The 21,456-nt window shown below is 40.7% G+C and overlaps 1 protein-coding gene across 1 annotated transcript in view; it reads left to right on the top strand.

Annotated features, from left to right (window-relative positions):
* Positions 1-21,456, top strand: part of LOC141510160 (uncharacterized) — a 49,758-nt gene that overhangs the window by 12,313 nt on the left and 15,989 nt on the right. The window contains exon 4 of the mRNA XM_074220183.1: positions 1,307-2,236. Within this exon, the coding sequence (XP_074076284.1) occupies positions 1,307-2,236 (930 nt within the window). The remainder of the gene's footprint in view (positions 1-1,306; positions 2,237-21,456) is intronic.

Genomic DNA, 21,456 nt, shown 5'->3' with positions numbered 1-21,456 from the left:
AATGGGGTTAAGTGGCTTGCCCAAGGCCACACAGCTAGGTAATTATTAAGTGTCTGAGACCGGATTTGAACCCAGGTACTCCTGACTCCAGAGCCAGTGCTTTATCCACTGCGCCACCTAGCCGCCCCTACTGGCTACATTTTCAAAGAAGCCATTGAACCAATCTGAGTAGCTAACCAGTTCCTTTGAAAATCAGTCTAATGTTAAAATGCCAGTATAAGTAGGAGATAAGGATGAATTTTTTAAAAAGAGCCTTAACAGGATAATGAGAAAAATATAGTCTTATCTATGTATAATAATAATAATAACTGATAATTGATTTTTTTCATGATAGCTTGTAATGTGCTTGTCTAGAGAGCATGAATCTTTTTCTGGTGATGATGTTGCTGTTGAGATGTGATTACATTTGGTGACTGATGAAGGAGGGAAGGATTCTGGTACAGGGACAAAAAAGCACATGGGAGTCTGGGCCTGACTGAGACTATGAATATGAGATGGGCTAGGAAAGAATCTGATATGCCTCAGGTGAAGAAAAAATTAGCATTGACATACATGATGGGGTCTCCTCTACAGCAATGAAATTATCATTTTAATTGATCATCAGGAAAATTACACTATGCTTAAAGATACAATAGATAATAAAAAAGTTATGTATACAAAGTGAAATAAGAATATTGAGTATATGTACAACAAATGGCATAATACCCAGAGATCTGAATAGATTATAAGGTTGATATAACTAGAAATTATTAGAGGAGAATGGAAAAGAGTAAACCTTGTCTCAGGTTGGTTTGTAATTCATATAGAATGACTTCAAAATAGAGAATCAAAGCTGGTCCAAATAGAAAAGTAGGATGATCCCCTGACTTGAGTAGAATAAAATTGTCATCATCAAAATGCATTTGAAGAAAGAATAGAAAGTACAATGGAGATCTTTTGTCCCGTGTAGTGGACAGAGCACACTTAGTTATTAAGTTTGAATTCCAGTCTCTGGTGCTGGGATTTGGGTCATGCCACTCAGCCATTCAGACCTCATGGTCAGAGTTGTAAAATATGATGATAATGCTCGCTTTGTTGGTGTCTTGTATTCTTTGTGAGGATACAGTGCAGTTATGTGTAGAACTTTTTGTTCATTAAATTGGCCTATGGGTTTAAGATAAATAGTATTTTTAAGTGATTGATTCTGCCCATTTAAGTTTGAAGACTTCTTTTTGACTGGGGAAATTGAATGTCAGTTAGTTTACTTTCTGCCAACAGAAGGACGAGGATATATTTATACATGTGTATATTTGTTTGTTTCCGCTAGATGCAGAGTCCAGGTTTGATGAGGAGATGAATGCAAATCTGAAAATGACCTCTAGGAATGACTATCTTCCTTATAGTGAAGAGAGGGCTGCTGAGGCTAAGTACCAGAGAACCCACATTGTTGAGAAACAATATGAGTGCATTCAACATGGAAAACCTTTCAGAAAGTGTTCCGGTGTTGCTAAACTTAAGAGGATTCGCACTAGAGAGAAATCTCTTGAATGTTATGAATGTGGTAAAACTTTTAGGGATAACTATTCCCTTCTTATACATCAGAGAATCCACACTGGAGAGAAACCTTATGAATGTAATCAGTGTGGAAAAACTTTTATGCATAGCTCCAGTCTACCTAAACATCAGAGAATCCACACTGGAGAGAAACCTTATGAATGTAATCAGTGTGGAAAAACTTTTAGAAAGAACTCCAATCTTGCTTCACATAAGATAATCCACACCGGAGAAAAACCTTATGAATGTAATCAGTGTGGAAAGACTTTCAGACATAGCTCCAATCTTACTTCACACAAGAGAATCCACACAGGACAGAAACCTTATGAATGTAACCAGTGTGGAAAGGCTTTTACAACAAGCTCCAATCTTGCTTCACATAAGAGAATTCACACTGGAGAGAAACCCTATGAGTGTGAGGAATGTGGTAAGGCTTTCAGTCTCCACTCTTCCCTTATTATCCATCAGAGACTCCACACTGGAGAGAAACCTTTTGTGTGTCATCAATGTGGAAAGGCTTTCCGAAAGAGCTCATGTCTTTCTTCACATAAGAGAATTCACACTAGAGAGAAACCATATGAGTGTGAGGAATGTGGAAAGGCTTTTAGTGTCCACTCTTCCCTTATTATCCATCAGAGAATCCACACTGGAGAGAAACCTTATGAATGTGAGGAATGTGGTAAGGCTTTTAGTGTTCACTCTTCTCTTCTCATGCATCAGAGAATCCACACTGGGGAGAAAATTTAACAGTGGCATCAATGTGGAAAGACCTTCAGATGCAACTTCAATTTGCTTCACATCAGAGAAACCACACTGGGGAGAAACCATCTGAATGTAATCAATGTGAAAAGGCTTTCAGACAGAGCTCCATTTTAGCTAAACATTAGAGAATCCACACCGGAGAGAAATGTATGAGTGTCTAGAATGTGGTAAAACTTTGTTCTCTTAACATCTGAGAATCTATACTAGAGAAAAAGCCTCATTAATATCTTTCATGTGGAAAATCCTTCAAACTTAAGACATCCCTTATTTTCCATTGGAGAATTCACATGGACTAGAAATCATATCCTTATATTGAAGCAGGATGGGTATTCAGATGAAGAACAGAGCTTGTTAGATATGAGAAAATTCATGTGGACCAAACATGGGAAGGTCTTCAACCCAAGATCATCTCTTCCTTTACATGGGAGGTTACATAATGGGGAGAAGACTTATTAGTGTCCATAAAGAGACTGCCTTTCTCTGGAAGATGATGGTCAACGGATACAACAATGTTCACCCTAGGAAGAAGCCTTATAAAAGCTTTAATTGTGAGACAGTCTTCACTTGACACTCACACATGTATGTTCACTGGGAAAATCTTGCTGTAGATAAAACTTGTGGATCTAATTACTGAGGAAGGATCTTTCCCTACAGCACAGACCTCATTAGAAATTTTAAATTTCATCCTCTGAAAGTGGGCTTATTTTTCTCTGAAATCCTAAGATTTCCTATGACTCCCTTAAAAACATTCCATGACATTCCCATGTCAATGTTTCTTTAGTCATTTCCCCAATGGTTGTGTATTCAATTTGTCTCATAATGTTAGCTGGCACAAAAAAAGTCCTAGTAGAAATATTTTGATATCTTTTGGACTTTTCTTTTTTTTAACTATTTTTAGGCTGCTAGTTGGCATAATGGGTAGAGGGCTGTCCCTGAATCCACAAGACCCGTGCTCACATTCAATCTCTTGTACTAACTAGCTGAGTGACCCTGGCAAGTCACTTGACCTTTTCCTGCCTTAGTTTCTCTATCTCCAGAATGAGATTAAATAGTCTCTACGTCCCAGGGTTCATGAAATATTCAAATGAGACAATCTTTATCAAGTGCTTTGAGAACATTAAACCACTATATCAAAGCCAGATATTATTTTTCTTAAGATTATAACTCTCCTGGCAAAGTCAGTGCATTAACATACATATCTTAGTTTCATCACTTTTGTTTTTATTGAAATAGATATTTAGAAGTGTAGAAAAAATGTTGTAATGGATTGGGAACAAGGTTTATCATTGGGAAGTTTTGGGCTAGGAATCTCAGATGCTGTCTTCCTTTGTAACTCTGGGCAGGGTATCTGTACCTCTTGTTTACTGATCTCTAAAATGAGGTTGGGCTCAGTCTCCCCTATGGTTTCTTCCCACTCTAAGTCTGTGTTATTAATCAAAAGTCCAATCATATTTTAAAAATTTTGGTCTTTTTCCTGTATAGTTGAGAAATAAGATTTTTAATCAGAGAAAACCTGCACAATTTTCTTCCCCTAGTTTCTTCTAATTTGGCCTGCATCAGCTTTATTTGTGCAAAAACTCTTTAATTTCATTTTCAGTGAGGCTAAGGGAATGTTGAACAGATACTATTAGATGATTAAGTTTTAGGTGCAGACTCAGTTTGCTTCAGAGGTACCAGTAATCCAGCTGTTTGGGGGTTTTATTTGCTATAAGTAAACTTTAGTCTTTTATCTTAAGATGGTTGAAAGTTTCATATTGAGACCAAAATCATTCACCAGATGAACTGTGGTTTTAAACCAAAGAACTTGTTCACCTGCTTTTTTTATAACTCCTGGTTCAGTTGTGACCAGGCTTCAAAGACTCCCCAAGGGATTCTTCTTTGGTGCACTGCCCTTGCTATTTCTAACCATCATCATCAAAAGAAAAATGAGGTTCTTAGACTCACTAAAAGAGAAAACAAACACACTGCCCTCAGATAGTACTGGAATCTATGTGAGGCCTCACTTACCAGCCTCTGTATTTTACAATGTAAAGACCTGCCCAATTCTTCAGGTTTGGAGAATTGACAAAATGGTGCCTTCTGTAATTATCCCTTTCTTTTGGGGGGGGTCTTCCTCCAAGACTGAATCCAATTATGAAAATTCCATCAAGGGTCATTTGCCAGTCATATTTGGGGAGGTATTTGAGGGATGAATTCTGTACCAAGATGATCCAGGAAATCTGCCTGGCTTTAAGTCTTGCCGATTATTATCAAAATTTCAGTTGCAACTTTTAGTACAAATAAGACAAACAACAAACATAATACTAAAATCACTAACTTATACCCACTAGAACATTTATTTGTTGGGCAGCAAAGATCTGATGTATAAACATCCACAGGGAGAGGCAGTCCACAAGCAGAGATTCGCTAATAGCAAACTCTGCTTCTGTGGAAAATGTCCATGAGGATTTAGGTGTGAATTAGGACCTCAGGTTTGTTTTAATCTACATTTTTCTAAACAATAATGATGTACAGTATTTTTTCATCAGATTTGAAATTGCCTGGAATTCAAAAAATTTTTCTATGATCATTAAAATTTTTTTTACATGTATGTGGGATGTATTTGATGGAACAAATAAACTTTTTAAAAGAACATGTCTCTTTCCAAAGCTTTTCCCAGTACTCCAGGAAGACAGCCTGGCACTCTCAAGTCTGAAACTAGCAGAAAGAGTAGTCACCAAAACTATCTGGTTCTGCTTTAAAATAGAGATTTGGGACAGATTGCAGGTGTGATGGTTGCTTGGTTCTTGTCCATTATTAGAGAAGATCAAATTGAGTATGTCCAACTTTGGCTGTTCAGACCAGTATGAGCTCGGAATGCTCTACCAACAGGTCAGGCACAAATAGGCCACGTGAACCCCTGGGGTGAATACTCTAAACTTGACTATCTCACGCTTCCTTTGAATTGCTTCCATTTTGCCTTGCTTATAGAGCACAGTGCCTATGCTGAGCAGTTCTGTGCCCATGTCTCCCATGCTGCACAATCAATTCCAAAGTTATTAAGAGAAACCCTGTGTATCTGTCTCACTTCTCACCCCGCTGTGAGCATTTGCCTTGTGCAAGTTCTCCATAAAATAGCCTTTTTGGCAAACGTATGCCTGGCATTCAAACTGCTTGTCCAGTCCATCAGAGTTGCGCTCTCTTAAGTAATGTTTGAATACTTGACTGTTTAGTTAAGTAGGTCTGGTATCTTCTCCTGCCAGGTGATCTTCAGAATCTTCCTAAGGCAATTTAAATGGAAGCGATTTAGTTTCCTGACATGATGCTGGTAGACTGACCAGGTTTCACAGGCTTATAGCAATGAGGTCAACACAATGGCTCTTTAGATTTTCAGTTTGGTAGTCAGTCTAATACATTATTTTTCTCTTAGACACTTTCTTTTGGAGCCTCCCAAACACTGACCTAGTTCTGACAGTGGGTGTGTCAACCTCATTGTCCATGTGGACCTCCCTGGAAAGGACACTGCCAAAGTAAGTGAACTTATCCACAGTATTCAAAACACCATTTGCTGAAATTAGTAGTTACACATATGGTTGGTATGGTGCTGGCTGATGGAGCACCTGGGTTTTCTTGGTGATAATTGTTAGGCCAAGCAAAGCATCAGATAATTGATTCATACCCTGTTGCATCGAAGCTTCAGAGGTTGCATTGAGTGCACAGGCATCTACAGACAGAAGATCATGCACCAATACTCCCTCTACTTTGGACTTGGTTTTTAGCCTTTTCAAGTTGAATTTCCCAACAGTGTAGTGGCTGACCTTGATACTGTATTCATTCTCAGTGCAGCCATTTTATAACATGACTGAAGACATGCTAAAAATTGTGTTAAGTGTCTACTTCCAGGGCAGAATTAAGATGGTAGCATGAAGCTAGCTTGCTCTCAGAGCTTTTCCCTATACTACTTTAAATGAGGCCTCCTCATAGATATTAAAGCCACAGATTCCCCCCCCCCCAAAAAAAAGACAAAAGTTCTCAATTCCAGACATCATGGAAGATCTTCAGTGGAAGCTGTCTCTTCAGGGAAAAAGTGAAGTAGTACTCTGCTAGGGGAGAGAACAGGAAAGCCAGCAAGAGGCTTCTAGCCATAGCACAGCCCAGGTCCTAGAAGCTAGAGAGTAGCCCAGGTTCCAGTATTTAGTTGGTAGGCTGGCAGGAAAAGTTCCAACCCAAGACAATGTCTCAGCCCTGGAAACACTGGGCAACAGACCGAACTGAGTACAGAACAAGCCACTGCATAGGCAAAGCATGGAAATAAAGGAGGAAACTAACCTCTGCATAAGCTAGGGACCAGATCCTCACCTTGGCACAAAACACCTCCGAAAAGAGACCCTAGAATAAAAACTCCAAGGATTATCATAGTCAAATTTCAGAATTCTCAACTAAAGAAAAAAAATACTGTAAGTGGCAAAAAGAAGTAATTTAAATACAAAGGAAGCACAATCAGGCTTACACAGGACTTACTTTCAACATTAAATGATCAGCAGCCTCCAGAACAGACCTTTATTGAAGAGAGGTGTCTAGGGAAGAGCAGGGCTCTCACCTCATCAGCTATCATCACGATCCAGCAGCACCATTTTCCTCCAAATGATCCTCCTCTTTTCACACTCCTCACTGATGGCATGTATTTGTGGAAGCAAGTGTCCCACTTTAATGGAGGGTTTCATCTATTTTCTAGGATATTTCATTAAATGTCCTATTTGACTAGCGATCTTTTCACTGAATACAGGAAAAGGTCAACATGGTGGTGGAGTTTCATGAGCTGTAGTTTGGAGTGAATGCATAACTACAAATGTGGCATTTTTTTTTTTACCTTTTTTTTTAGTTTTTTGGTTGGGCAGTGGAATTATGTGACTGGCCCAAGGTCACATAGCCAGTACATATCAAGTGTCTGAGGTTGGATTTTGAACTCAGGTCCTCCTGACTCCAGGGTTGGTGCTCTATCTACTGCACCACTAGCTGCTCCAGAACTTGCAATATTCTAGGTCTTTCTTGAGAAGAGTTTTAGAGACAGGGACTACAGATAGAATTATGGTCCCTAGAAGTGAATGGAATAACTTTGACACACAATTTCTATTACTGCTTTAATATTCTCTTGGTTTTCAGCGTCCTCGGGAATCCATGGTCAAGAGTGGCCATGAATCCTGTGCTCCCATGTGTATCTTTTGTAAGGGTTGGGAGGGGTACCAATGAGGAAAAAGTGACCTACCCTAGGTAAAAGAATAGTTGAAAGCCAAGACATGGAAGAGAGGGGGAGCCCTCATCCATTCAGTGAGAGTTACAAGAGGAAGATGAAGAGGAACAGTTGATTCCAATGTTCCAACTTGCTAAGGGATATTGAGATAGCTGTTTATCAGCTTGGCTAAATTGTGCAGGGAAAGGACTTAATAGTACTTAGTATATATCCTCTGATTGATTGGGTTGTTGATTGAGCATTTCATTATTTACTTTTAGTGGTCTGGGGGGCAACTAGGTGGGGCAGTGGATAGAGCACTGGTCTTGGAGTCAGGAGTTCAAATTTGACCTCAATTACCTAGCTATGTGACCTTGGACAAGTCACTTAACCCCATTGCCTTGCAAAAAATACTTTATAAGTAGACTGGGGCTGGATAAATCAACACTGCCTTTATATTCTCCATCTTCTTTTGATATTTACTGCCCTCAGCAAATCTACTGGAATGTGTTTGATGAAGTTCCTAGTTTCTTGAGTAAATTTAATAAAGGTAGTCTGAGGTAGACTCTGAATAGGATCAGTTTATTTACAGTGAGGTGTATAATTGTTAATAAAGTAGGTCAGACTGGAAACCTCCATAAAGCCAGTGAGTCGAATGAGGAGGAAACCTTCCTTACTGACACACAAGAAAGAAACTGTCTTGGTAGTCATGCAAAATAACAAATGACTACTAAAAAAAGGTGGACTGGCATGCCGGTGACACTAATCATCATGCTCTCTTAACAAAAAATTGCCTTTAAGGGCAACCAGGTGTCCTGTAGTGCACGGACAAACCATCATCTCCACATTTCCTGCAAGGTTTGTGTGGTGTCTTGAGAAGCTAGGGTTATCTGACCTTGTCCCATCATTATCAGGTTATCTTATTTGCCAGATGCCAGTGAGTCTATGAATTTGAGTCTCTATCAGTAATCTCAGGATACAGCCAGGACCCATAAATTGCCAAAAGCATTCCTTGGCAATAGAGAAAGGTGGTTTTCATCCCACGTGGGGGTTAAGCCCTCTTTCTCTGATGTAACCAATCATGATTTCTCAACCCATGATGTTGCCAATTCTACAACCAATGATAGGATTTCTCTTATTATCTTTGTAGTATGCCTATAAAAATGAGTTGGATTCTTAACTTGGGGTCTTCTGTCCAGAGGCAGTGCCATTTGACCCATTCTTTATTATCAAGTCAAATATCTGTTAATGGTATCTTGAGTGGAGAATTTCCTCAGTTTAAAAAAATTTTAAATTTCCACACACAAGTTAACTTCTGGTGCTTAAGGATAACAGACAGGGATCCTATAAGTTTTCTAGGGGCAATGAATATGAGAGATAACAACCATTCTTTTAATTATATCTTAAGACTAATTCATAGGGAAAGCTAAATTCCAGAGCATAACTCAAGAACATAGAAAGGTGACTTTAGATCAATCACTGTCAGTGTGGGGGATCTGAAGGCTGAGTTGGTTGATTCCTGGCCTTTGTTATCGAATAAGACCAAAATGACAGCACTATGTTTGAGACAAATGCCAGTATGTCCAACTGTGGCTGATCAGACCAATATGAGCTTGGAATGTTCTACCACAGTTGGGCACAAATAGTTCATGTGAACATTAAATTTACAGATGTCATATTACAAATTTTAGGGCACCTTTTCTAGCCCATTTCTTGCATCAGGAAGTGAGCAGTGTGATCCTTAAAAGGGCTTCTCTGTTACTCGGGGCTACCAAATCCCACCGCTGCTTTCAGTGGAGAAATGACCCTATGACTGCCTGTGTGCAGGGTTGTGACTACATCTCCAGGTGTCCCTGCACCTGCTGCTTCCTCACTTTCCTGTTAACACAGGTCTTTGAGGACTGGTTATGAGTGATGTCTTTTATTGTGTGCCTAAGTGGATTTAAGTGAGGTCGAACTGGAGGAAGTCATCCACCTCACTTTCTCTTCCAAAGTCATCATGATCTAGCATGGCAAGACAGAGTCAAGACAATTGGTGATGGCTCTGAGATGCAGTGGATGACCTTGGCATCTTCACTGCCTAACCAAGCTCTAAGGAATCCACAGCACCTGCTTTAGCTGGCTTCGTGGCTGCTGGAATGAACTGTTCTCTGCCTTTTCCACCAGTGGAAGACTTCACATGCTTGGGGTAGATACCCCCACTGCTCCCTAATGAGTTTGTTACCTCTCAACCTGGTTTAGCCCGCCTGCTAAAACAGTTTACCAGGGTGTGGCCACTGTCCTTGTTATAGCTTCTTGGAGCCAAATGGTATTCTCTTTTGCAGACAGCCCAAAATTGTCCTAGGATTTTGCACTGATGGAACGAGCAAGTCCATCAAGGTTGATCATCACCCCCATGTTGCTGTTAGGGTGTACAGTGTTTTTCTGGTTCTGCTCATCTCACTCAGCATCAGTTCATGCAAATCCCTCCAGGCTTCCCTGAAATCCCATCTCTCCTGGTTTCTAATAGAACAATAGTGTCCCACGACATACACATACCACAGTTTGCTAAGCCATTCCCCAATTGAAGGACATTTACTTGATTTCCAATTCTTTGCCACCACAAACAGGCTGCTATGAATATTTTTTGTACAAGTGATGTTTTTACCCTTTGTCGTCATTTATTCAGGGCATAGCCCCAGTAGTGGTATTGCTGGATCAAAGGGTATGCACATTTTTTGTTGCCCTTTGGGCATAGTTCCAAATTCCAGAAAGAATTTTTAAAGAACTTTCAAAGGACTTTAAAAATCAAATAAGAAAGATCAAGGAAAAATTAGGAAAACAAATGAGAACAATACAAGAAAATATGAAAAGAATGTTAACCACCTTCAAGTCAAGAATCAGAACCTTGAAAGTTTGAATCAGGTGAGGAGAAGCTAATGTTTTAAGACACTAAGAAATAATAAAACATAATCAAAAGAGTGAAAAAGTAGAAGAGAATTTGAAGCATTTCATTAGAAAAACAACTGATCTGGAGAGGAGAAATAAAGTATGAAAAGTCAGGCTACTTGAAAATTATAATTAAAAATTTTTTCATACAGTGTTACAGGAAATTATCAAGTACAATTTCCCTGAAATTCTAGAACAAGAAGGCAAAAGAGAAATAGAAAAAAAAATCTACTCTGAGATTCCAGAAGGAAAACTTACAGGAATATGATGATGATGGTGAGAAAGACCATGACATCAGGGAGATGATGCCATGACAAGCAAGTGGACTGGTTTTGAGTGAGGGGGATGCTGTTCTAAGTCATCTGCATCCAAAGGCCAGATATGAATCAGGAAGATGGTGCTGGATACAAGGAAATCAGGGTTAAGTGACTTGTCTAAGTAGGAAGTGTTGAGTGTCTGAGGACAGATTTGAACTCCGGTCTGACTCCAGGGTTGATGTGCTATCCAAAAATGAGCCGTATCACTTTACATAAAAATTTAAAATGTGTAATTGATGTGAATGATTTCCTTGGTTTTGTAGATGATGATGTAGAGTGAAAAAAAGGTAAAAAACTGAAAAAAAATCCCTGCAACTCTACAAAAAATTAAGGAGTTCACCCTAATGTAAGCCAATATGCTAGTTTTTAATGACCATAATTTGCCCAAGTGTGAGAAGGTATTTAATAGTAGGTCACTTATTAGATCTATCAACAAATAATCACAACTTCATGAGACATGTTGAAACTGGAATAGGAAGATTTCCATGCTTGTAAAATTCTATTCTATTTGCAAAAATGCTCATTTCCTCTTCAGACAGTTACAAGTTTTTGTGAGATTTCACATGCTCTTCAAGTTTTACTTTATCAATTTTGATATTTTTTTGTTTGGTTGTTTTAGGTTTTTGCAAGGCACTGGGGTTAAGTGACTTGCCCATGGTCACACAGCTGGATAATTATTAAGTGTCTGAGACCGGATTTGAACTCAAGTCCTCCTGACTCCAGGGCTGGTGCTTTATCTGCTGCACCACCCTAGCTGCCCCTAATTTTGATATTTTTGTTGCTATAGGTAAGTGCTGGAATCATGTAGTCAGTTTAAAATTGAGCTACTTAAGATTTAAATGTATGTTGGATTTTGATACATTCATAGGGAAAATAATTATTTTATAGCATGATTGATCCATGTTCCAAATGATAACTACTTAATCCCTCTATGCTGATCTCTAGGCTGAGGTGGGGTGGGGATCTTGGGTCCTTGGGCATAGTTAGGCGATACAGTGGCCAGAAGTCAGGAAGTCTCATCTTCTTGAGTTCAAATCCAGCCTCAGACACTTACTAGGTGTGGGACCTTGCTGCTAGTCACCATTTGCCTCAGTTTCTTCATCTGTAAAATAAGCTAGAGAAGGAAATGGCGAAACACTTAAATATCTTTGTCAAGAAAATCCCAGTTGTGGTCAGGGAGAGTGAGACATAAGTGAATCATAAGAACTGATATCTTGAATGCAACTTGTACGGAATACCTAAATGCAAAAATGGATGAAATTATTTTCCGTGCAAGAGAATTAAAAGTGAGTTTAACCAAATTGATATAGTGTGACTGGTTTTATTTTATGTTTACGTTCATTTTCCTAGTATGTTTCTGATTTTCTTTTCTGCATTTGTGATTTTGGGAAATTATAATAATTATCGTTCATGCAACAACCAGGGACAGTTTTAGAGTACTTGTGATGGGGAATACCATCTGTATCCAGAGAAAGAACTGTGGAGTTTGAACAAAGACCAAAGTCTATTACCCTCAATTAAAAAAAAAAGTATCTTATCTATTACCTTTAATTCAAAAAAACAACATTGTCTTATTATGTACTTTTGCCATCTCTTATACTTTATGTTTCTTCCTTAAGGATCTGATTTCTCACTCAACACATTCAATTTAGATCAGTGTATACCAAGGAAAGAATGTAAAGACTAACTGAATGCCTTCTGTGGGGGGGTGGGGGGAGGGAAGTGAGATTAGGGGAAAAATTGTAAAATTCAAAAATAAATAAATTTAAAAAAATCAAAGTATCTTATCTACTACATAATTTTGCTATATATCTAATACTTTCTCCTCAAGGATATGATTTCTGTCCCAACACATTCAATTTTGATCGATGTATAGCATGGAAAGAATGTAAAGACTATCAGGCTGCCTTCTGTCAAGGGGATGGGGGGAGGGAAAGGAGGGTGGAGAAAAATGGAAAAATTCAAAATCTTAGCAAAAACTGATAGGTAGAAACTACTAATTGTATAGAATCGGAAAACAAATATTAATCTAAAACAGTAATTATTGTTCATGTGAAGATAGATGCCTAGGATTTTGAGACATTAGTGTTGTTGGAATATTAACTTCTCTTTTTGATCTGAATGTATTTGAGGTAGCACTTAAGAGCCTTTTTGTTGTTATGGTTAAAAAACCCAGCTTCTTTACATATTTCCTCGTGTGAGGTTGCTTTAAAATAAATAATAATTCTAATTATTTAAGTCTTCCTGAAAAATAAAATACCTCGTGAAACCTCCTCATTTGTAAAGCTCTGACTCTTGACCCTTGGCAAGGTCATTAAATCTGAGTTTTGGGAAAGTGACTAATGAAAACCAGGTCGACTGATGAACCTTTTTTTTTTTTTTGGCAAAGCAATGGGATTCAGCGGCTTGGCCAAGGCCACACAGCTAGGTCATGATTAAGTGTCTGAGGCCGAATTTGAACTCTGGTCCTCCTGACTCCAGGGCCGGGGCTCCATCCACTGTGCCACCGAGCCGCCCCGAACCGGGAAGAACTTAACCTAGAAAGGAAATTGTTGAATGAATGTTTTGGAAGCATTTTGTGTGTTCTTAGTAAGTCCTGAAGATAAAGGTTTTTTATAGTGGCTATTACTGCAACAACAAATAAATCTCTGCCCCACTGTAAGCGGATGAGAAAGCTGTGAGATGTCTGGAGCTCTCCTTTGATCTGCTCGCTATTCGAGCCGGCTACAGCTACATTGAATTATTCGGCCAATGCTCTCCCAGCCAAGAAAACGCCGCGCGCTGCTCACAGGTGTGGCTGGGAGAAGGCCGGGGAGACCTCAGGAGGTTAGGGCCGGGGTCCTCCCCGGGCTGGGTCCTTGCCCCTTGGGGGGCCCTGGCCCTGGCCCTGGCCGGTGAGATGTGGCCCTCCCAGGCATGGCCGTGAGGCTCTTCCAAGGCCAGCCTGGACTCGCTGGAACGTCCCGGGGCTCGGGGGTCCCCGATTTTAGGCCCAGTGCTGATCCGGGGCCATCTGGGGCCGGCCCAGTCCCGCCGGGCGGCACGAGCAGACCCCGGCCCCCTGTGGGGGTCGCCCCCCGGCAAGGTGCGCACGGCGCTCTGCGGGCTGCAGCCCCGCGCCCGCGGGCAGCGCTGCTGGGGCCGGGCCGGGCCTCTGCGCCCCCTGGCCCGGGCCGCCCCGCCGGCCCCCGGCGCGTCTCGGACGGCCTTCTCCTCCTGGCGCTATCCCGGCTCAGTGTTCCCGGCGGGCGCGGGGCGTGGGGGCGCCTCGCCCACTGTGTCCGCCCCGGCCGCCGCCCCGCCCCCGGCCCAGGCGCCGTCCCGCGGCCATGACTCTGGGGGGGGCGCTGTCCAGAGGGGACAGGGAGGGGCTCCAGGACTACACTACCCAGAAGACATCAGGGCGCCCACGTCGGGCGGGAGGACTTCATTTCCCACAAGTCCCAGGGGCTCCTCCTCAGGAAAAAGCAGAGCAGAAAGCGCAAGCGCAAAAGCCCTCACAGGCCGCACGCCCCGTTATCCGGGCGAGTAACAGAGAGAGACGGGGACGGGGAGGTCTGGGGCTTAGCCCTTCCCGGGGCCCCGGGCGCCGCCTCTGCGCGGCGGAGGGCGGCGGTGCTGATGCATCCTGGGAAGGGTAGTTCGGCTCGGCTCCGGAGCGGTCCGCCGGGCAGAGGGCGTGGCGCTGTGCATTTCGGGAAGAGTAGTCCCAGCCGGCACCGCGCAGGCGCAGCGCGCAGCCTGCCACGGTCGGGGCGGGGCTACGCGCTCATCCCGCCCGAAGCCCCCAACCCCCCCTGTGCCCCGGGCGCTCCCCCTGCGGGTGGGCCACAGGCCCCTCCCCCTCCGGGCAGTGCCCTCCCCTCCCCTCCCCTCTGGGCAGTGCCCTCCCCTCCCTCCTCCTCCGGGCAGTGCCCTCCCCGCCCCTCCGGGCACGTGCCCTCCCCTCCCCTCCCCTCTGGGCAGTGCCCTCCCCTCCCCTCCCCTCCGGGCAGTGCCCTCCCCTCCCCCTCCCCCTCTGGGCACGTGCCCTCCCCACCCCCTCCGGGCACATGCCCTCCCCTTCCCTACCCTCTGGGTACGTGCCCTCCCCTCCCCCTCCGGGCAGTGCCCTCCCCCTCTGGGCAGTGCCCTCCCCCCACCTCGGCCACATTTCGACTGCAAGGGCTGCTGGGCGCTCGCCCCTCCTCCTCCTCTCCGAGGGCCCCTGAGAGCCCACCCCAGCCGCCCGCGGGGCCCACGGGGAGGACCTGGGCTCCAGACCTGGCGCTTGGACCCCCCCCCCCGTGGGCCTGGGGCCCCTGCAGGAGCCAGGGCTGACACGTAACAGGAAGAATGGGGGGTCCTGAGGGGCAGCGGGGAAGAGGGCCGGATGGCGGGCAGTGCCCTTGGCCGTGGAGACCCGGAGGGCAAGGGTCAGGAGAACCCTCACACTCCTCCGGCCTTCCTCAGCTTGTGCTTGAGCCTGTCCCCTGAGGGTGGGCCTTTGTGTCCCCCGACCCTCACCTAGGCCGGCCTCCTGCCCAGGATGGGGGGAAGAGAAGGCAAAGACCTCTGTCCCCGGGGCACACCCCTCCCCAGCGGGCTGGGGTCGGAGGGCACGAGCCCCCAGCCCAGGTGAGTGCAGCCACAGATCACAGACAAGGAGGGGTGTCTCTGGGGGTGTCTCTCGCTCATGGATCGCTTCTTTATAAAAATAGTCATGAGATTGAGTCTGGTAGTAACAGGCCTGCCCTGCTCTGAGTTTAACTTCCCAGTCTCACCCCAACTGCTGCCCTCCCCTCGGGGTTTTGTACCTTGTCCCCCATAATAAGAGACAAATAAAAGCTCCATCACACTTTTTTCTATTCTGTACCTTGCCATGTTTTTGCTCTCTTTAGGCCTGCCTCATTCCCCTCCCCACTCCCCCCTTCCTCTTGGTTTCCTGTGACCAAGCTCTGCCTTATAGCATTTGAAGATCAAGCAAAGAATCTTGTCTGGTCAGGCCTGAAGAAATGGTCTCATTTCCAAGTAGTTACTGTTGAGGGATGAAGAATCCCTGTTACTTCTCTTTCTCACAAGGCCAGCAACCATCTAGGCTAATCCCCTTTGGAAAGTCTCACAGTTGGCACTTCCTAAGAGAGAAGAGGGACTTGGGATCTCTTTTTAAGGGACCATGCTATTGATTTTCGATTGATTGGTAATTTTGTAGAAGGAAGGCAGCCAGGAAGGGGCAGGTAACACTGATGAAAGTTTTCTCAATGTTTTGGGAGATTCTAGGAAAAGGTTAAGTTGTTTGTCCTCATGATAATTGAAATGCAATTGAAGCAATTTGGTATGAAAGACTAAGAGGATTGGAAGTTAACTTTGCATAATATGCACACTGAAAGATTCTGTGTTGATTTGATTCAACCTTAGTAAGCTATACTCTGCTGTAAATCCCAAGTCAGCTCTTGAGGATTGATTTAATTCCTTCAGAAGATATGAAAAATAAAGGAAGTTAAAAAGAACATAAAGTCTTGATTTAAAGACATCAAAATGATGGGGAAAAAAGTGAAAAGATCTTCCCCCCACCATGATAGAGAATTGCAGGAAAGCAGTAAAATCTCTGATAAAATGAATGCTATCAATGTTATTGATGTGGAAAGCATCAGATACTAAGCACAGTGTCCAAACACGAGTTCTGCAGGTTATACCCATGGACAAAAAGCTTTTCTTTTTCAAATATTAAAGTAATTTCACGTCTGGCCAAACTTTTCTTTATGTTATCTGCCTCAGGATATTCTCTTGCCTCTTACTCTGCCAAAGTCCAGTGATCTAGGGATATGTTTAGATTATTGATCTCATGGAGAAGCTGATAGTGTCTTTCTTATGAATTAACTACTATCCCAATGCTAAATTACTAAAAATATTACTTAGTAATCTACTATTATAGTTCTTATTTCTCTGACTATAAAATTAATGAATGTTTCATTAAGAAATAAAAGTAATCACAAAGTTAAGACAAAAATATTTTAACTATACCTCAGAATACTCAGAACTATATCAAGCTGTCAGTATAATAGTTTTCTTCCACAGTTGGGGAGGAGGGAAACAATTTTATACTATTCATTTTCCTTTTCTATATTTCCTATTCAGTGATCATAGGATCTATTTTTATCACAAAAATACATATATATTTTATTGATGGTGGAGCCAAAATGGAGGAGAAAAGCCAGGAACTTCCCTGTGCTTTTCCCAGCTTCCCTCAGGAACAACATTAAATCAATCTTCTAAATTCTGAAATGACAGAACTTACAGAAAGACAGAGTGGAACAATTTTCCATCTTAAGCTATCTTGGAAGATCGTCAGGAAGGGTCTGTCTCACTTGGGTGGAGGGACAGTATAGCCCAGCATAGAGAGTATGTAAGGGAACCAGTAGGAAGGTCTTAGCTGCAGTTCAGGAAGCAGAGCCCCTGAGTCCTGGCCAAGCAGGTCCTCAGAAGAGCAGGCTGGTTGTATGGGCTGTAGCCCTAGTGCAGAAGGCAAATTGTGAGCCCTGGAACTCCAAGAGTGGATGCCATGTCCAGGCTGGTCAGCGCCAGTGCAGTGAGTAAGCCATTAGTATTTGAGTACCAGTGTAGTAAGTCAGTGAGGTGACCTTGACCTTGGTGCTTAGCACACACAAGAATCTTGGGACAAATGCTTCCTCTGACCCAGGAGCAGATCTCAACTGTAAAACTTGGCTAAAAAATGAGTAAGAACCAGAAAGAAATCCATAACCATAGAAAACTGCTGCAGTGACAAGGGAGATCAAAACACTTAACTCAGAAGAGGACAATGGGAAAAGGCCAACATGTGAAGTCTCAGAAGGGAATGTGAATTGATCTCAAGCCCAAAATATCCTTGAAAGAGCTCAAAAAAAGATTGTAAAAATCAATGAAGATGAAAAATAGGAAAAAGAAATGATATGAAAAAGACAATAGCTTGGAAAAGGAAACACAAAAATGTACTGAAGAAATAAAATCTCAAAAAAAATAAAACTGGCCAAATGAAAAAAAAAATCCTTTGAAGAAAACAATTCCTTTAAAATACAATTGGGCAAATGGAAAAGAAGATACAATAAGGAAAAATAATTCCTTAAAAAGTAGAATTGAAAAAAATGGAAGCTAATGATTTTCTAGCACATCACAAACAAGCAAAAAAAAAAATGGAAAAAATAGAAGTAAAATATAACTCATTGGAAAAACAACAGACCTGGAAAATAGATCAAAGAGAAAGTTATTAATAAAGGATCGTACTGGGAAAAACAGAAAGGAGAATGAAAAATAGGGTAAATTACGTCACATGAAATGGCACAAAGGACATAATACGGTAAAGGATGGGTGTGAGAATTGCTTGAATCTTACTCTCATCAGATTTGTCTCAAAGATGGAATACAATATACACTCAACTTCTTTTAGATCTTTATCTCACCCTACAGGAAATTGGAAGGAAGGGTAGAAGTAAAAGTAGGAGGGAAAAGGGGAAATAAAAGGGGGGGGCTATTAAAGGGAGGACAGATTGAGGGAGGTGGTATTCAGAAGCAAAACACTGGTGAGGAGGGATAGGATGAAAGGAAAAAGAAAAGTACAAATGATGGGCAAAACAGGATGGAGTATAATACAGACTGGAATTGTAACTGTGAATGTGATGAATTCTCCCATAAAAAAAAGAAATACATAGAATGCATTAAAAGCCAAATTAAAAAAAAAGTAATATTTTGTTTGCAAGAAACACATCTGAAGCAGAGATAGGCCCAGTGTAAAGATATAAAACTGGGATAAAAAAACGATACTATAAAGCAGCAGTCATCAAAACTGCCTGGTAGTGATTAAGAAATAGAATAATAGACCAGTGGATTAGAATACGTACAAAAGAAACCATAGTAAATGACTACAGTAATCTACTGTATGACAAATCCAAAGACATTAGGTTCTGGGATAAGAACTCACTGTTCAACAAAAATTTCTGGGAGAACTGGAAAACGGTATGGCAAAATCTAGGCATAGACTTACATTTCACACCCTATACCAAAATAAAAATTGGTACAAGGTTTAGACAAGGGGTAATACCATAGAACAATCGAGAGACTTAGAAAAACTCTATCTGTTGGATCTATGGAAAGGGGAGCCATTTATAATGAAACAAAAAAAATAGAAAATATTATAAACTGCAAAATGGATGATTTTGATGATATTTAAATGAAAAAGTTTTTGCACTAATAAAACTAATGCTACCAAGATTAGAAGGAAAACAGAAAGCTGGAAAACAATTTTCACAGATGTTTTTGATAAAGAACTCATTTCTAAAATACATAGAGAATTGAATCAAATTTATAAGATTACAAGTTATTCCCTAATTGATAAATGATCAAATGGAGGCAGTTTTCAGATGAAGGAATTAAAACTATATGTAGTCTTATAGAAAAAAATACTCCAAATCATTATTGATTAGAAAAATGCAAATTAAAACAATTCTGAGGTACCATCTCACACCTATTGGATTGATTAAGATGACAAAAAAGGAAAATGATCAATGTTGAAGAGGAGGTGGGAAAACCGAGACATTAATGCATTGCTGGTGAAGTTGTGTACTGATGCAACCATTCTGAAGAGCAATTTGGAACTCTGCCCAAAAATAAAACTGATCCTACCCTTTGACTCAGTAATACTAATATTAGGCCTGTATCCAAAAGAAATCATAAAAAAATGGAAAAAAATTCCATATTGACAAAAATATTTATAACAGCTCTTTTTGTAGTGGCAAAGAACTGGAAATTGAGGGAATGCCCATTAATTGGGAATGACTGAACAAATTATGGTATAACAGTGTTTTAGAGTACTGTTGTTCTGTAAGAAGCCCTCAGGGGTTGAACTTTAGTGAAGCATGAAAAGAATTACATGAACTGATGCTGGGTGAAGGGGGGAGAACCAAGAGAACATCGTACACATTAACAACAACATCGTGAGATGATCAGCTATGATGTATGCAGCTCCTCTTAGTAGTTCAGAGGTCAAGGACAACCCTGGGAGATCTGTTATGGACTATGCCATCCATATCCAAAGGGGGGGGGGAACCTCATGGAATCTGTTTCACTATTTCATGTTCACTTTTTAAAAATTTCTCTTTGTTTTCCTTCCTATCTCATGGTTTTCTTTTGCCTTAGTCCTAATTTCTATTACACAAAATGATTAATATGTAAATATATACTATGTAAATATATTAAACACAAATATTCTACTGGGGGAGGGAAGGTACAGCGGTAGAAAAATGTGTAAATTATTAATTTAAAAATGGATGAATGTTGAAAAACTGCCATATAATTGGAAAAAGAAAATTTCAATTAAAAAAAGATAAAAGGCTGGGGGTAGAATTATATTATGCTTCATCTGAAGTTTAAAAACAAGCAGGGACAGCAATTCTGATCTCAGACAAAGCAAAAAGCAAAAATAGATCTTATTAAAGGGGATAAGAAGAAAAGTGCATGTTGCTAAAAGGTACCATAGACAATGAAGTAATATAAATATTAGACATATATGTAACAATTGGTATAACATCCAGATTCCCAGAGGAGAAATTAAGTGACTTACAGGAAGACATAGACAGCAAAACAATTTTAGTGAGGGGCCTCAACTTCCCTCTCTCAGAAGTAGATAAATCTAACCACAAAAATAAATAAGAAAGAAGTTAAGTAGGTGAACAGAATGTTAGAAAAGTAAAATATGGAGAAAACTAAATGGGGTTAAAAAGGAATTTTTCTTAGCAGTACATGGTATTTTCACAAAAATTGACTATGGGCATTAAAAACTTCACAATCAAATGCAGATTTATAGAAATATTAATGCATTCATTTTATTATGCAATAAAAATTGCATGCTATAAAGGTCCATGTAAAGACATTTAAAATGACTGGAAACTAGTTTACCTAAATTTAATGATTGAGTGGGTCAAACAACAAATCATAAAAAGAATCAAAAATTTCATCTAAGACATGACAATAATGAGACTACATAGCAAAACTTGTGGGATAGGGGAAATACTATCTCTAAATGCCTACATGAATAAAACAGAAAGAGGATATCAATGAATTGGGCATGCTATGAAAAAACTGGAAAGGGAACAAATGAAAGATTCTTAATTAAATATAAAATAAAAAATTATGAAAATTGAAGGCGAGACTAATAAAATTTGAAAGTAAGAAAACTACTGAATTAATAAAACAAAAATTTGGTTTTGTGAGAAAAATAACAATAAAAAGATAACCCTTTGAATAATTTGATTTAAAAAAGAAAAAAGAAAAGCAAATTACTTGTTTCCAAAATTGAAAGGGTGAATTCATTATCAATGACCAGGAAATTAAAGTAATAATTCAGAGCTATTTTATTTAATTATATCCCAGTAAATCTGATCATCTGTGATATGGATGAATATCTACAAAAATATAAATTATCCAGATTAACTGAAGAGGAAATAAAATTTTTAAATAATTAAATTTCAGAAAAAAAGAAATTGAACAAACCATCAATGAACTCCTTAAGAAAAAATTTCAAGGACCAGTGAATTCTACCAAACGTTTAAAGAACAATTATTTCCAATCCTATATAAACTATTTGAAAAAAATAGGTAGAGAAATTCCTGCTATGACACCAATATATTGCTGTTACCTAAACCAGGAAGAGGCAAATCAGAGAAAGAAAAGTATAGCT

Source organism: Macrotis lagotis, chromosome 1 (assembly GCF_037893015.1).
Source record: "Macrotis lagotis isolate mMagLag1 chromosome 1, bilby.v1.9.chrom.fasta, whole genome shotgun sequence".
Taxonomy (NCBI): Eukaryota; Metazoa; Chordata; class Mammalia; order Peramelemorphia; family Peramelidae; genus Macrotis; species Macrotis lagotis.
The sequence above is the reverse complement of the archived record's forward strand: the minus strand, read 5'-3'. Positions and strand labels throughout refer to the sequence as shown.